Source organism: Peromyscus californicus, unplaced genomic scaffold (assembly GCF_007827085.1).
Source record: "Peromyscus californicus insignis strain IS unplaced genomic scaffold, ASM782708v3 Scaffold_21__1_contigs__length_65335640, whole genome shotgun sequence".
Taxonomy (NCBI): Eukaryota; Metazoa; Chordata; class Mammalia; order Rodentia; family Cricetidae; genus Peromyscus; species Peromyscus californicus.
Genome location: NW_026294514.1, coordinates 41640597 through 41655701, shown reverse-complemented (window position 1 = coordinate 41655701; position 15105 = coordinate 41640597). Strand labels below are relative to the sequence as shown.

The 15105-nt window shown below is 43.3% G+C and overlaps 1 protein-coding gene and 1 pseudogene across 5 annotated transcripts in view; both read right to left on the bottom strand.

Moving 5' to 3' along the window:
- Nucleotides 1-1402: 1402 nt before the first annotated feature.
- The window catches only part of Arhgap28 (Rho GTPase activating protein 28), a 174205-nt gene continuing 160502 nt past the window's right edge, over nt 1403-15105 (bottom strand). For all 5 annotated transcript variants that reach the window (XM_052750170.1, XM_052750171.1, XM_052750172.1 and 2 more), the window contains 3 exons: nt 13624-13748; nt 7981-8045; nt 1403-4673 (listed from right to left, as the gene is read on the bottom strand). In XM_052750170.1, the coding sequence (XP_052606130.1) occupies nt 4591-4673; nt 7981-8045; nt 13624-13748 (273 nt within the window). In that variant the 3' untranslated portion in view covers nt 1403-4590. The remainder of the gene's footprint in view (nt 4674-7980; nt 8046-13623; nt 13749-15105) is intronic.
- On the bottom strand, nt 11153-13556 carry LOC128117991 (60S ribosomal protein L7a-like; annotated as a pseudogene).

The window sequence follows — 15105 nt, the reverse complement described above, 5'->3', positions numbered from 1 at the left end:
ATCCATGTTGATACCCACTTGTTCTAATGTTACCCATTGTCCACTTGGTTGTGTTAGGACCCACGAAGTGGCATGTCAGTGGCACCCTCCTGGCCTGTGTTACCCTAACATGCTTAATGTTATTTTCAGCAAACTTTCTTGGAAGTTAAAGTTTTATAGTAAGCAATGAATTCATTCATTCAAGGCCCCCTTCTTATTTGGTAAGATTACATATTCTAGCTCTTTTGTATTAATGTATGAATTTTGTAACTAGTTTGTCCATTTCTACCAAGAATCCTTTTGATGCTACAGTTGGGATTATATTGAATTGGAGATGTATTTGTGAGGAATTTACACTTGTCACTTATCTTTCATTCCCAAACATGGCACAATTTACATGTATTTAGATTTTAACTTCTATATAAACAGCTTTGATATATATTATGTTAAAACTATTCAAAAAGTGTTTTACTGTTTGCTGCTGTAGTAAAAAGGAAGTTTTAAAACTTTATTCTCTGCTGCAAACATAAAAACCAACTTTACATAATGATCAATATGCCATGACCTTGCTAAATTATTAAAAGGAAGATGTGTGAGGATTTCCTCTATCAATAATCAAATAAATTACAAAAAGATCATTTTACTTTTTCTGAAGACGGAGCCCGGGGTTTCATTTGTGCTAGGCATGAAGGTGTGTTTCTGCTGACATGTAGACCTTTGATTTCCTAATCCTTGTCTTCCAGTGTGCATATGTGCATGTATGTGTTAGGAAGGAAGGTGTGTTTCTGCTAACATGTAGACCTTTGATTTCCTTACCCTTGTCTTCCACAGATTCCACCATCCATATGTTAATGTGTGTGTGTTAGGCAGGAAGGTGTGTTTCTGCTGACATCTACACCCTTGATTTCCTAGCCCTTGTCTTCTGCAGCTTCCAGTGTGTATATGTGCATCTGGGTGTGCATGTGTGAATGGTGCTGTGCCAGCTTTCGATGTGGTTGCTGGGGATACAGACTCAGGTCCACATGCTTGCACATGGTCACAGCAAACATGTGAATCGCTGAGCGCCCCCCCCCTCCTTTTTACTTTTATTGCTTTTGCCTTTTGCTTAGGATAGACAGTAAAAGGTTGAAATTTTTTAAAAGAAAGAGCATTTATTGAACTTTGTCAAAATATTTTTTTTGTATTTGTGGGAAGTTTCATACATATGTAAAAGTTGTCCTATCATATGTGACTGAAATCCTGCCTAGGCAAGAACTGATACCAGCGAAAGTTATGAGGTGGTGGGTGCTATCCCACAATCTCCCTCCCCAGTCACCCTTCACTGTGATGACAGGAGCTTGTCAGGGCTGGCCTCAGACACACGCCTTTAAACGCCCATCTTCTGCCAGCACTGTGCACACGGATGCAAGGAGTCTGGTAACAGTAATTTTAGTTTTTGTCTCTTTATTTTTATGGATAAAAGTCAATGCCTACATCCTATTTAATGAGAGCTGATGGAACAAAAGACTCAATATTCTAACTTTGAGGAGAAAACATACCATGCTGGCATTTCCATGGATATATGATTTTTTTTCCTAATTAAATTGCCAAGTTTTAGAAGATAAGAAATGCTTGAAAGACGGTATTTTCAAATGAGATGAGAGTGTGTAAAACAACGATGTGTTTGAAAGAAACGCTTTAATCCCATGTCATATTACTTTTTATTAAGTGACATATTTATGGAAAATAATTGAAAATGCCTGTCAAGGGGAGTATTCTACCCCCTAATGTACAGTCTTTTCAGGCAAGTCAGACACACACGTGGAAAAGAGTTAACACACAATTGCTCAGAAGAGGGACATTGCATCTCCTGACTTCTCAGAGGAAATACAGAGACAGTAGTGGGAAACACTGCCAGACAAGAGGAACACCAGTTCCTGACCACCTGTGTCCCCACATGGTTAGAAACACGAGACAATCACTAAGGACCCACAGGGACTCCCTCAGAGCACACGACAAGTCATTGCTAAAACTATTTTATATCGTGAATGGCATATTATCAAAACATACACAAAAGATAACTGCGCAACTTAAGTAAGACCCAGGGACAGTTGAACAACAACAAAAAAATGTTAAAGTCCATTTGATTCTTTTTCCCAAGAAAGGCTGGTGAGGTAGTTTATACTGCATATATATATTGTAAGGAATCAGTATTCCAGTTCCTCCAAAGACCACTGGAAGAACCATCTCCCAGCTGGGCTGCATAGAAAAGGACCCTCTTAGGGAGAATGGTGGGGAAATGAGGCAATTGTAGGACTTTTCCTGAATGTGTATTCCTACAAGTCATTTCCTTTAATACTTTCCCAAATGATATTATTTTCTTACTTGTGTATCAAAAGCACTTGATGGGTGAGAAGCCAGTAAGAATTTCATTTACTGACCATGTATCTGGCCTCTCTTTTGTTGGCAAACAAAAAGTCATTTGTTCTAACAGGTTGGCTACTGGACTTTTGAAAACCAACTCTTAATAAGGCCAAAGTTCTTTCAATACTCAGATGACAGGAATTTTACATTTAATTGAAGGTTTATTCTTTCAGAATAAAATCAGTAAAACTCCTTCAGCACACAAACATTAGTGTGCATGTCGACTGAAACTTCTCTAGTCAACTGAATAAGAACAAAATGTTATAGCCAATGTTGACCTTGATGTTGACTTCTGTACAATAGTTATTTGAAAGTTGCCATGTTCCTGAATAAACTGAAATGATTAATTTCAAGTTACCGATTCAGCTAAGACTTTACACAAAATGCAGAGCCTTGCTGTGCGCTACCTGCCATCGACTAGCTGCTTGTCAAACATTGGTGACCAAAGCTAACGCACGAATTCTAATGTGCCTTCAGCCAAGTAAAATGAAAACTCTGGAAAAGAAAAGTAAATGAACAGATCTGTGCAAGTCCTATATAAATAAAACAGAATTGGATGCTTCTAATGCAAAGAAACGCAGGACCATGTCCACGTCTTTACAGAACCACAGAGATGCTCTAGAAGAAGGGCTTCCATGTGCAGGCAGGGTTCTCCCAATGATATCCTGGCATCCAGCAGCCATACAGAGTGATATGCTCACTCTCCGCTTGCACCACAAAATGATAATATACTCATCGCACACACTCATAGGCCCACTGGGCAGCCTTGAGACTGGTCAAACACTGGGACACACACAAACCTCTGCAGTGCATATTTGGCTGTTAGTGGCTTTTCAGAGAAAGGAAATGGAAATTCATAAATAGATCAAACAAACTGGCTTTTGTGTTTCTAGAAGCGTATAACGAAGTCCTGAAGGTCAGAAGTAAAATGAGCTGCACGCTGACTGTACAGATAGCTCCGCTTCTACAACAGGATGGTCTGACTGCTCGAGTTCAGAATGTTTTGTTTCACAACACAACATGTGAGAGCTCTTCTGCACATGCATTTGCAGTAACCTCACATTAGACCTGGACATGGGGTACACAGGTAAGGAAACAGTTCTTTAGCATTTGCAAGTCAATTTTGCTGGCACTCGCACTTGGGTCTGAAATGTTGGAACTGCTGTGAGTCCATCAAACTCCCAGTCAGTGGAAGATGAAGCAGAGCTGGGATAAATGAGCCTCCATCTTCAGTCTCCAGAAGGCAGAGTGGTCCTGTCCCTCGGTGCACTGCAGATTTGTTCCTATTAGAAACACGAGGACCGAACGTTCCCCACTGCAGATCTAGATGACAGTCGCGCAAGATGCGGACAGTGAGGCAGTCTCCAGCCTCCACAGCCCAGTGCTAATCCACAGTGCTGACCCATGTCTCTGGTTAATGATCAAAAAGCAGATGCACTTTTGCAACTTATCAATTCTGCATCTAATGGCATTTTTCAGCACTTATGGGTAAATGCATGTCTGTAGTTTTTGAGTTGGGGCTGCAGAACTGACTGCAGTTGTGAAATGTTTAAAAAAAAAGTGTTTGATCTGCAAAAGGAATCCATACTGACACATGAAAGGCGATTTATTCACTGAGCACCACAACTGTGAAAAGAGAGAAGAGATGCCGTGACTGTGGGCTACAAAGGAGGCTCTGGAAGCACAGACTGGGATTTGTAATGAGGATCTGTGCTCATGAGAGAAGGAACCATAAAACACCATCTCAACACTCAACGGAGGGGAAAAGTTCCTTTGCACCAGCGTGCCACTAAGTCCTCTTAGAGCATGACACACAGAATGACATGGTGCACAACTGTCTTTAGACTGAAGGTCTTCCAAACTAGGAGCAGTGAGAGCATAAATACTGTATGTTTCACATCAGAAGTGCTGCCTATTCCCAGGAACAGGGCCAGGTCTATTTCTGCCTCATAGCTCCATAGTGAGTAGTGTTGGCCTTTCTTCTGGGTCACACCTGCTTACCAAGGAACTGTGATAAAGTTCAGCTCAGTGTGAACCAGCTCCTCCTCTGTAGTTCATATTGACAGAGCTGGCGATTCTGCCCCTCCAGGAAAACCAGGATTACAGGAGCAACCACCTCAGGGCAGTGTGGTTTTCCCCACAAATGCAGGATCTTCTTGGCATATAATACAAGGTAAGAGGCATCTTGGGCATATTTCAAAGACGTGGCTAGGGCTTAATCACCCATTCTGCATGAGGATTAACATGATACACATCCAATATATATGCATCAGGATCCAAACAGTGCTGTCCTAAAAAAAAAGAGAAAAAGCTCAAGCCAATAAGCAGGAGGACGTGAGTTCTATCCCCAGGATCTACATTAAAAAGTAGGGAGGAAGGAAGGGTCAAGTGTGGTAGTGTGCCTTTGTAATGCAAGATAAAGGGTTTTAGAGCAAATAAGCAAGGGATATGAAAAACAAATTAAAAACACATGAAAGTAACAAACAGGAAATGTGTGACAAGCCAAACCTTGAATTATAGGCATAGAGAGGAATAAGTATAGCAGAGATACTGTGCAAAGATATAGGAAGCCCTAATTATTAAAACACAAACTACCACTGGAATGCAAGCAGTAACACCAAACATCAAAACACCACTGATGACTGAAAACAACAGCCAGCATGGAACGATAGCCCTAAGGATGCAGTAGCGACACACACGGCTTAGCGGTAACCAATGGCTCTCTACTCAGCAAGACGGAAATCACTGCTGGTACTGGAAACCTAGCTAACTTCCTAGGGCTAGTTAATCACGGATCATGGAGAAGCTACAACCACCACCTTACTAAACCAGCATAATCCCTAGCAGCAATCAATAAACATTTGTCCTTATATCCACAGGTAGGTGTAGTCCTCACCCCTTATCAAGGACATTTCTCTCTGCAACAGATAAGAGACCAGTACAGAAAACATCAGCCAATCACAATGCAGAGTTGTAGAGCTCAGCCCCAGTGGATACAACCTCCCACACCCAAGGCTCAGGGAATATTGTGGAAGCCAGGGCAGAGAGTTTGTAAGAGCCAGGGGGTCACCGAGTCTCATGTGAGACTGTAACTCCCAGTAATGTCAGGAGCTATATCCATAAAATATGGCCAACATGGCTACCTAAACATGAGCTGAACAAAGGTGACAAAATAGATGTGTAAAGTTCATGGGGTAAAGACCACAAGGCCTCAACACAACTACAGGAAACTAAGGAATGCTTATTGAGAGAAGTAGTCCTCCCCAAGGAAGCTCGTACCAATCTGATAACCAACACCTAGTGGGCAGTCCTGAAGACATACATACAAGTAACACCATGTAGACTGTGCGGGTTATATTTCGGTATATATCTGTCCATACATATATTCATGTAACAACGGTAGAAAAAGGAGGCCGTGAATTTGAAAGAGAGGAAGGGGAAGTGTTATGGGAGGGTTTGGAGGGAGGAAAGGAATGGAGAAGTGACGTAATTATAACCTCAAAAACATTTTTTAAAAGGGAAAGAAGAACGGACATTTTGTTGATTTCTATGGAAGTAACAGGCACTGTTCCCGTCTCAGAAACTTCTCCGGTGGGTACTTAGACAGTAAGTAAATATGTGCACTATAAAGTAAGTCTTAATGATAGGGACATTAGGGGAAAACAAAGCTGGAAGCCTGTACGGTGTAGGAAGACATCACCAAGAGGGTGGCCTACCAGCAAAGTCATGAAGAGTCAGGAGGAGGTGAGGGCATCCGGAACAAGAGCATCCTAGAAGTCTGCCCATGTGAAACGCCCAGCAGTGTGCCAGGTGACTGCGCGCACAGGGGCAGGGTCCAGAGGGTAGGCTTGGAGGCCAGTCCGAGGAACACTACCAGGCAGCTGGACTGACAGCCACGGGGCAGCTGAGTTCACCCAGGAAGGCGTGTGTACCGACCCAGGCTTCCAAGGACTACACCCTCGAGAGCCAAGAAGCAACAGAGACCCGGGAAAGCAGGAGGAAGCTCAGAAACGCACGCTGTCCTCAGCAGCGAACGGAGACAAGTGTGATTCAGATGGGAAGGCACGAGCCAGGCAGTAACTAAGACAAAGGCAGTGGCTGCATTTCAGTGTGCGCGTTCTGGTGTCCTGGATGAGAGGATGGTTCTGGTGAGATGCTGGGGAGGACGCTGGACGCTGGACTAGAGTGGTTTCAAGAGAAGAAACTGGAAGAAATGTAAGAGAGAGCGCTGACGGAAGGTGTGTTGTGAAGTGGAGCAAAGGGACTTGAAGGAGTCAGGAGGAGTTTTTTAAAAAGGACAGAAATGGCTTTTTAAAAAATTTTTTTATTTTTATTTGAGACACAAGCTCACTGCTGTGGGATTGTCTTTCTGCACGCTGTGAATATGTGTTGCTACTATTGGTTAATAAAGAAGCTGTTTTGGCCTATGGTAAGGCAGGATAAGAGCCAGGCTGGAAATCCAAGGGAGATACAGAGAGAAGAAGGCGGAGTCAGGGCAGATGCCAGCCCCACAGCCCAAGGAGCAATATGTCAGCAGACCGGTAATGCCAAACAGTTTGTAATTAATATAAGTCTCTGTGTGTTTATTTTATAAGTGGCTACGGGACCTTGGGACTGGGGCGGGACAGGGAAAAGTGTCTGGCTACAGTTCACCATATTTCCCAAGGTGCTCTGAAACTCATGATCTTCTAGAATTCTGACTTCTGTAGTGCTGAGATTGCTAGCATAGCAATGCACCGCATGAGGCAGGTGGTGGTGTTGACATGGCTGACTGCTTAATACCGCCCTGTCACTGGCCATAAATTGATCCATTTAGGAGAAGCCACGTTTCATTTCTGTGTTGTGAGAATTGAAGGCATTCCCTCTTCAGTCTGTGTCACAGTCCCAAGGTTCCCTGGTGCTTTGAAAATCATTTTAATGGCTGGGCGGTGGTGGCACTCGGGAGGCAGAGGCAGGCGGATCTCTGTGAGTTCGAGGCCAGCCTGGGCTACAGAGTGAGTTCCAGGGAAGGCAAAAAGATACACAGAGAAACCCTGTCTCGAAAAACCAAAAAAAGGAAAAAGAAAATCATTTTAGGTGGGATTGATGCTGATGGGAGAGAAAAGGTTATGGTGCAGGGGTAAACTGAGGCACAGGTAGAGCAAGGCCCTGATTGGGCAGGAAAGGACAGCCCTGAAGAAATCTGAAAAACACTGCCCACAAATAAAAGAGACCACCAGGGACAAGTCAGCCACAGAAGACACAGACAAAGACACAAGGAATCGCCCTTGACCTGTGGGCATGCATCGGGAAACAGAATGACCTTGGGCTGTGAGCCAGGGAGCCGTGTACTACAAGCACTAAGATCTGGTCTGTTTTGTAAGTCCAGCAAGAGGCAGTTTCTAACTTTAAGAGTCACACTGAAAAGGCCTCCAAGTCTTTACCTCACTTCAGTTTTGAGGATATTGGAGAAAAATCACGAAGCTTTTTATATGAAACTATAAAGCCCCTAGACACTTGCTGATTTTTATCTAGAAAATGTGTGAAAAAAAACCCCACCCCTACAACAATAGCAATGTGTCATGGAATATGGGACTGGAAATGGTTGATGACACTTACCTATGTTTCCACCAACTTCATATAACCTTTGGCTCTGCATCTTCATACATTCAGATGAACTATGACTGAAAAAAAGAGGGCAACAGTTGAGGGTTCCTTGGGGACCCACGGTGAATACTGACAAGTCATTCCATCTTGACGAAATGCCCCCCACACTTTTACGACCGAAGTCATGACAACAGCAACAAGAACTGAGGTCCACATAGGCCGAGACAGTTCCCAGCCAATGGGATGCTCAGTGGCCCATGGCAACAGAGAAGCAATTCTAGCTGGGAATGAACGTTGGCGCCGCTGGAGAGAGGTGGTGATGTCAACGTGGCTACCTGTGTAATACTGCCCTGTCACCGGCCACAATCCTCTCCATTCCAAAGGAGCCAAGCTCATTTCTGTGTTTGCTGACTTTGAATGCACTCCCTCTTCAGTCTGTGTTACAGCTTTAAGCTTCCTTAGTGCTTTAAAAACCACCTTTAAAGCCACCTAAATTACCTAAAGGTGATTTCTTTCCAAGTCTTGTCATACAATAAAAAGAAGTCAGAGAAAGCAATCGCCCAATTCAGTTTTTCTATCCCAAGTTTAGAAGGCTGGGATAAGGGAATTCAAAAGGTCCGTGTCAATCACAGTGATTCAAGAACAGTCTGCAACTCTGTGGAGGGGAGGGAGGTCTCAGAAACTTCTCCGGTGGGTACTTAGACAGTAAGTAAATATGTGCACTATAAAGTAAGTCTTAATGATAGGGACATTAGGGGAAAACAAAGCTGGAAGCCTGTACGGTGTAGGAAGACATCGCCAAGAGGGTGGCCTATTCCATTCTTAGTCTTTTTATTTTCAGTGAAGTAATCTTTGAGGTAACTGTAGGTTTGGATGTCAATTTTAGAAATAGTACATGCAGACCCTACGTATCCTTCATAGTCCCTACCAACAGCAGCGTCTTGTGAAGCTGTAATGTGAATTCACGAAGAGAATGTTGACATTGACTCAGGCAAAGCATCCATTTCATCATCCCCCAGGACGGCCACTGCTGCCCTGTTCTGTCCACCTGTACCATCCTGTCCTCACTACACCTGAGCCTGATCCCCCATACCTGGCAAACAAGTGTTTGCATTCCTGTAAGTTCCTTATTTCCCAGTACGATACAAACAGGGAGCACAGTGAGCAAGCTTTGGGTACTGGCTTTTGTCCCACCCTGCATGAATCCCTAGAGACCTGGGCAAGTCCTTTCGTTTCTTGTTGCTGTAGAGTATCCTGGGATCCAGCACGGTTTCATCACTTACTCATTGAAAGATTTCTAGGGTTTATCTGTCTTTGATTCAACAAAGCTGTTCTGGGTTGTGTTGGTGATGTCTTCAAATTTGGGGGATGACTGCCCAGGAGTATGGATGCTAGGCCACATTGATATTTAATTTCATAACAAACTTCCAAACTGCTTTATGGTGTTGCTGAACTATTTAATATTGCCCACACAGATAATGGGTGATTATCTTATAGCTCCTCTGTGTCTTTGCAGTATGTGGTGTTGCTGTATATCACTTTAGAATCCTCATCGGTATGCCATGATATGCCATTGTGTTTTTAATTTGCATTTCCTTAGTGGCTAATGCTCAACATCTTTTCATGCAGGTATTTTTCATCTATCTTTTCCCTTTGGTCAAATGTCATCTATATGTTTCTGCTATTATTGGGTTTGGAGTGCCCCACAAAGGTCCATGCGTGTGAAGCATGTAAACCCCTAAGAGGGGTGGCAGGCACCTAGTGCAAATGTTCAGACCCCTGGAGGCATGCGCTCAGAGGAGAATGTGTGACCCCAGACATTTCCTCTTTCCCCCTCAAGGCCAGCAGGTGAACAGTTTTGCCCCACTCCACATCTTCTTTGTGATGGACTGCTTTGTGATAGGCCTAAAGACAACAGGATCAGTTGATCATGAACGGAACCTCCACAGTGGATCCAAAAGAAACCTTCTGTCTCTATAAGCCATCTTAGATATCTGTCCCAGTGGCAGAGCGCTCCTCTGTAAAATGCCTACGCCTGCTCTAACCACTAGACTGCACTGCTTGGTCCTTACTATCGAGTAGCAAGTACTTTCGTTGTCTATTTCTAGCTGTCTGCTCACCCTATTCACAGGCCCCCTCACTCTTTAAGGTTTCAGTTTTGATGAGCTCTAACCTCAATTTTATCTCATATGCTTCTGGGGTTAAGACCAGGAAACTCATCACTTGTCCGGTCATAAGGATTTTCTCCTTTTATTTTATTAAAGTATTCACATTTCTCATTATACATTTAAATCCATGGTCCATTTTGAATTAATTTTTAAATAATGAGATTTAAATTTTTTTTTTCTGGCCTATGGAGGTCCAGTCACTAGAGCCTCATTTATTGTAAAGAGATTCTTTCTCCACTGAATGTTTTGGTATTTTTGCCAGAAATGTGCTCCAAGAATAGACAGTCATGGAGACAGTTAGGTAGAAGAGTGTCTAGCAGTTGATAGGGTAGGGGCAACTTTTACTATAACTTACAACTATTTAACATTTATTTATCGGTGTGTGCCATGGCATGTGCATGAAGGGGCTAGCTCTTTCCTCCCACCACGTGTGTGCTGTGATTGACTTCCGGCTCTCAGGCCTGTTGAGAGCCGGAAGTCATCTACTCCAGATTACAACTTTTCCGCTGAGGTATTCACAGTTCTAAGGGAGAGGCTGGGCAGCTACGGATCTACTGAAGCTGGTCAGACGACTTGAGTCCATCTGCAGTCACCAGGCCTAGTTTATTTTTATTAGGACTATTGTCTCTATAAAATATTACATTTACTTATTTGTGGAAGAGTTGCATGTGCCAGGGTGCATGGCTAGGGGTCAGAGGACAACCTGTGGGCTCTTCCTACTAAGTGTGTCCTGGGTATCAACTCAGGTCATCCACCAAGTTTGCAGCAAACACCTTAATCTACTAAGCATCTCACCGGACCAGAGCATTTTCTTTCCACAAAGGTCTAATTGAGGGTTTTTTTTAATTTATTAAATAACTTAAGAATTTACCAGGTGCCAACATCCTTACAATAAGATTTCAAGTTTTTATATGGCCATCTACATATGATAACTGTGGTATTTTTAAGATACCTGGGCCAGCAATAGAATTCCATGACTATTTAGACTCCTGTTAGCTGGTCCGCTCTCCTTTTCCTTCTTAATGCAATTTTTTAAGATAATTTTTAAATTATATTTATATACAGAAAACTTAGCAGTATTCATTTAACCCAGTTCAGTGCTGAGTTCTCGGTCCTTTGCCTTTTCTAGCCTGGCAATGCGAGCCACGGATTTAGGACACAGGACGCTGCCTCCCCAGTGGCGGCGGATCTCATCATATCTGTCATTGTCCTGATAGCTTCCACCAGCTTAGCCAGAGCACTCTTGTCCTCTGAGTTAACCTGTGTGAAGGCAACAGCGGTGCATGTCTTCCTGTGGACCAGCCGCCCCAGCCTGGCCTTTCCCTTGATGATGCTGTAGGGGATCCCCATCTTTCGACACAGGGCAGGCAGGAAGACCACCAGCTCAATGGGGTCTACATCGTGGGCAATCACCACCAGCTGAGCCTTCTCGTTCTCCACCAAGGTGGGGACTGTACTGACCCCCGCTCGAAGGACAGGTGGTCCCTTAGTTGGGACGTCCCCTTTGCCAGCAGCTTTCTTCTGCTTCGTCTCTGGCCTGTACTTGTGGGCAAGCTTAAGCAGCTGGGTAGCTGTTTGCCGGTTCAGGGCCTGGGGAACTGGTTAATGGTGGGAGGTGCTTTGAGCCACTTATGGAGGACTGTTCTTTGCCACTGCAGCCTAATGTAGCGGGGCCATTTGACGAAGCATGTGAGATCTCTTTTGGGCTGATGTCCGATGCCAAAGTTCTTAGGCCTTGTCTCAAAAAGAGGATTCACCATCTTTTTGGCCTCCTGTTTCTTTACAAGGGCAGGGATTAGAGTGTCTTCTTCCCTTTGGCCTTCTCTCCTGTAGGTGTCTTGCTTAGCTGGAGCTGAATGCAATTTTTTTAAGTGTGTGTGTGTGTGTGTGTGTGTGTGTGTGTGTGTGTGTGTGTTTGCCTACACATAAACTTCATGAACCACAAGTACATAACTTGAAGGATTCGCAAAATGAACATAACAGGTGACCAGCCCTCATGGTTAATAAAATAACTTACTGGAAGCCAGTAAGCTTTTCAGTCCCAATGCCTCCCACTCCCCAAAACGTGAAAAGGCAGCCTACTGTTTACCATCATAGCCTGCTTCTGGCTTCTGCTGTTTCTATCGCCACTGAACTAATTACAGCTTTACATACAGCTATGAAAGATAATATAAATTCTTTTTGCCCATTTCACCGATGGTAACATTTTGCAAAACTATAACATAATGCCCCATCAAGATATCAAAATCTACCCAGCATATTCAGACACAGTGATACTTGTGCTCACAGTGCAGTAAGCTCAACACACTGCCAGAGAGGCCTGTTAACCCACCCTCATCCTAGTCCAGAGTTCAGTACCAGAGTTCTAACACTACAGGCATCCTTCATGTTGCCCCTTTATAGCCATGTCTATCTTCCCCAATCATAATCACTACCTTACCCTCCCCCGTTTATAGCATCTGTCATCTCAAAGCTATTAAATGAATGAAATTATACAGCATGTACATTTTTGCAGGGAGCTCTCTTGACCAAATAAGTCTACTGCTTTTGAATTTTCTCCAAATGCTTAAGGATATATACCAGTTCCACTAGAAATAATCCAACCACACCCACATTCCAACTAATAAATTAAATAGGTGCTTCTTGTCATTTGAAAACTGTAGGGTAAGGTGTTTCTATCAAGGATGCGTTCCTGTAAGGATGGCTAATGCTCTTTTATGGTCACTTCTGGAGATACACGATGAGAGTTGTGGGCGTCCTTCAGATGCTGGGTGCTGGGAATGACTGCTTGCAGGCTTTAAAAGGGGCAGTGATGGTGTCCAGGGAGCCGACAGGAGGCTTTAAAAGGGGCAGTGATGGTGTCCAGGGAGCCTACATGATACTTCTGGAAATTGATCAAGACATTGACAAAACTAACTGCCATATTTTTCATCCTAATAAACGACAAAATTCATTGATCAAATAACTTATCAAGAGAAGAATTATGGGGCTGGAGAGAGGACCCAGCCATTAAGAAGGCTTGCCTGTCTTCCAGTAAACTGAGTTCAATTCCCAGCACCTACATTAGGTGGCTCACAACGGCCTGGAACTCCAGCCCCCAGGGACTCAACAGAACCTCTGTAGGCACCTTCACATGTGGCAGATACATATATGCATGAATAAAAGATACAAATAAATCTTAAAGAATTTTATGTGCACCAACTCCTTTAGAAGCTGGCCTGTTGGTGATAATCCTATTGTCTACTCAGTTTTCAACCCTTCTAATCTACTTGTCAAATCCCAAAGTAACAGCTGCAATTGTTCAAGAACCACAGATGCAGGAGTGGAGTGGTGGGTCATGAAAGTTCATCGGCCGCATGCTACCTCCAAGCTGGTGCACTCACCTCCAGGCTGACACACCCTACCTCCAGGCTGACACATCCTACCTCCAGGCTGACACACCCTACCTCCAGGCTGACACACCCTACCTCCAGGCTGGTGCACTCACCTGTTCTCATACTGAAACTTCGCAAGGATGTCTTTGGCTTTGGTCTGACTGTTGAGCTGAATGGCCATTGACACTTTGGACAGAAGTGGAGCGTGGACTCTAATGACACCTTCTGGCACGTCAGACTGCCAATGAGGAAAGATCAAAACATTGTCAAACTAGGGCTCAATGACTGCACTCATGAAAATCAGGGACACTGAGAATGAGGCATACACATACACATAAGCAATACTCAACAGAGTGGAACATGCCTTCCTGCTATACCAGAAGACTAATGACTACATCTGACCTGACGGTCTACACTCTTTACACTGAGGCCTCATGCAAATGCTTTAGAATCATAGAGAAAAAAATGTGGATTCTGACAAATATCTAATGATATTTATCAGTATCTTTATTGAACAATATCTTAAAAACTCTATTTAATTAATACACACATATATATACATACATACACACATATATATCTGATGAAATATATCAGCATCTCCATTGAACAAATATATAAGTGTATATGTATGTATATATATAAATCTAATGATATTTATCAGTATTTTTGTATATGTATCTAATATTTATTAGTATCTTTATTGAACAACATCCTAAAAACTTTACTTTAAGATGTAGATATATACACACACACATGTATACACCTGTGTATGAACTGACAGAACCCAAATTACATCCTAGAACACTATGTTAACTGGTCTCTTGAAATACTATATTGAAGTATTAATCCCCAGAACCTCAGAATGTCACTTTATTTGGAAATAAGCTCAAGAGTAGAGTAATTAGTAAAGATGGAATCAAACCAAAATATCTTACTCTGGTGAGAGCTGTGTTCTAAAGAGAAGAGACACAGGGCACACAGTGAGACACCACAGGAAGATAACTGTGGAGACTAGAATGATACCTCTGACACGGACTGTTGGCATCACCAAAGGCCAGCAGAGGAGTGCTCAGAAGAAACCCACTCTACTGACATTTTGACTTGGATTTTAAGTTCCCAAATCAGAAGACTATAAATCTCTATTGTCTCAGCCATCCCATCTATGGTACATTGTTATGGTAGCCCTAGGAAACTAAAGCAGAGTATTTTTAAATGGGGTCAGTTCTTATATTACATCCTAACATCACCATCAAGAACTATGTCAGGGAATCAACATGGAGGGCTTTGGAGCTGGGGGAGCGCAGACAGAGACCATGGCTTACTGCAGTCAAGACTATATTCCTAAAACACCCTTTTTAACATCTCAAGACCTCTCTCCTCTGAGCTCCTCAGATGTCTCTAAGACCAGTTCATACTCCAACAGTATTGGGCCTCTTAACAGAACAGACTCACATGTGTTACAACTTTGGAGACCTTTGTGCCTTTGTACAGCTACCTAACCATGCACCCGAAAAGTCCCTGTATCATTGTTTCCTGTGCAGACTGGAAAGGGCAAGCTTGACGGGCAGACTGGGGCCCAAGAATGTAGTGGA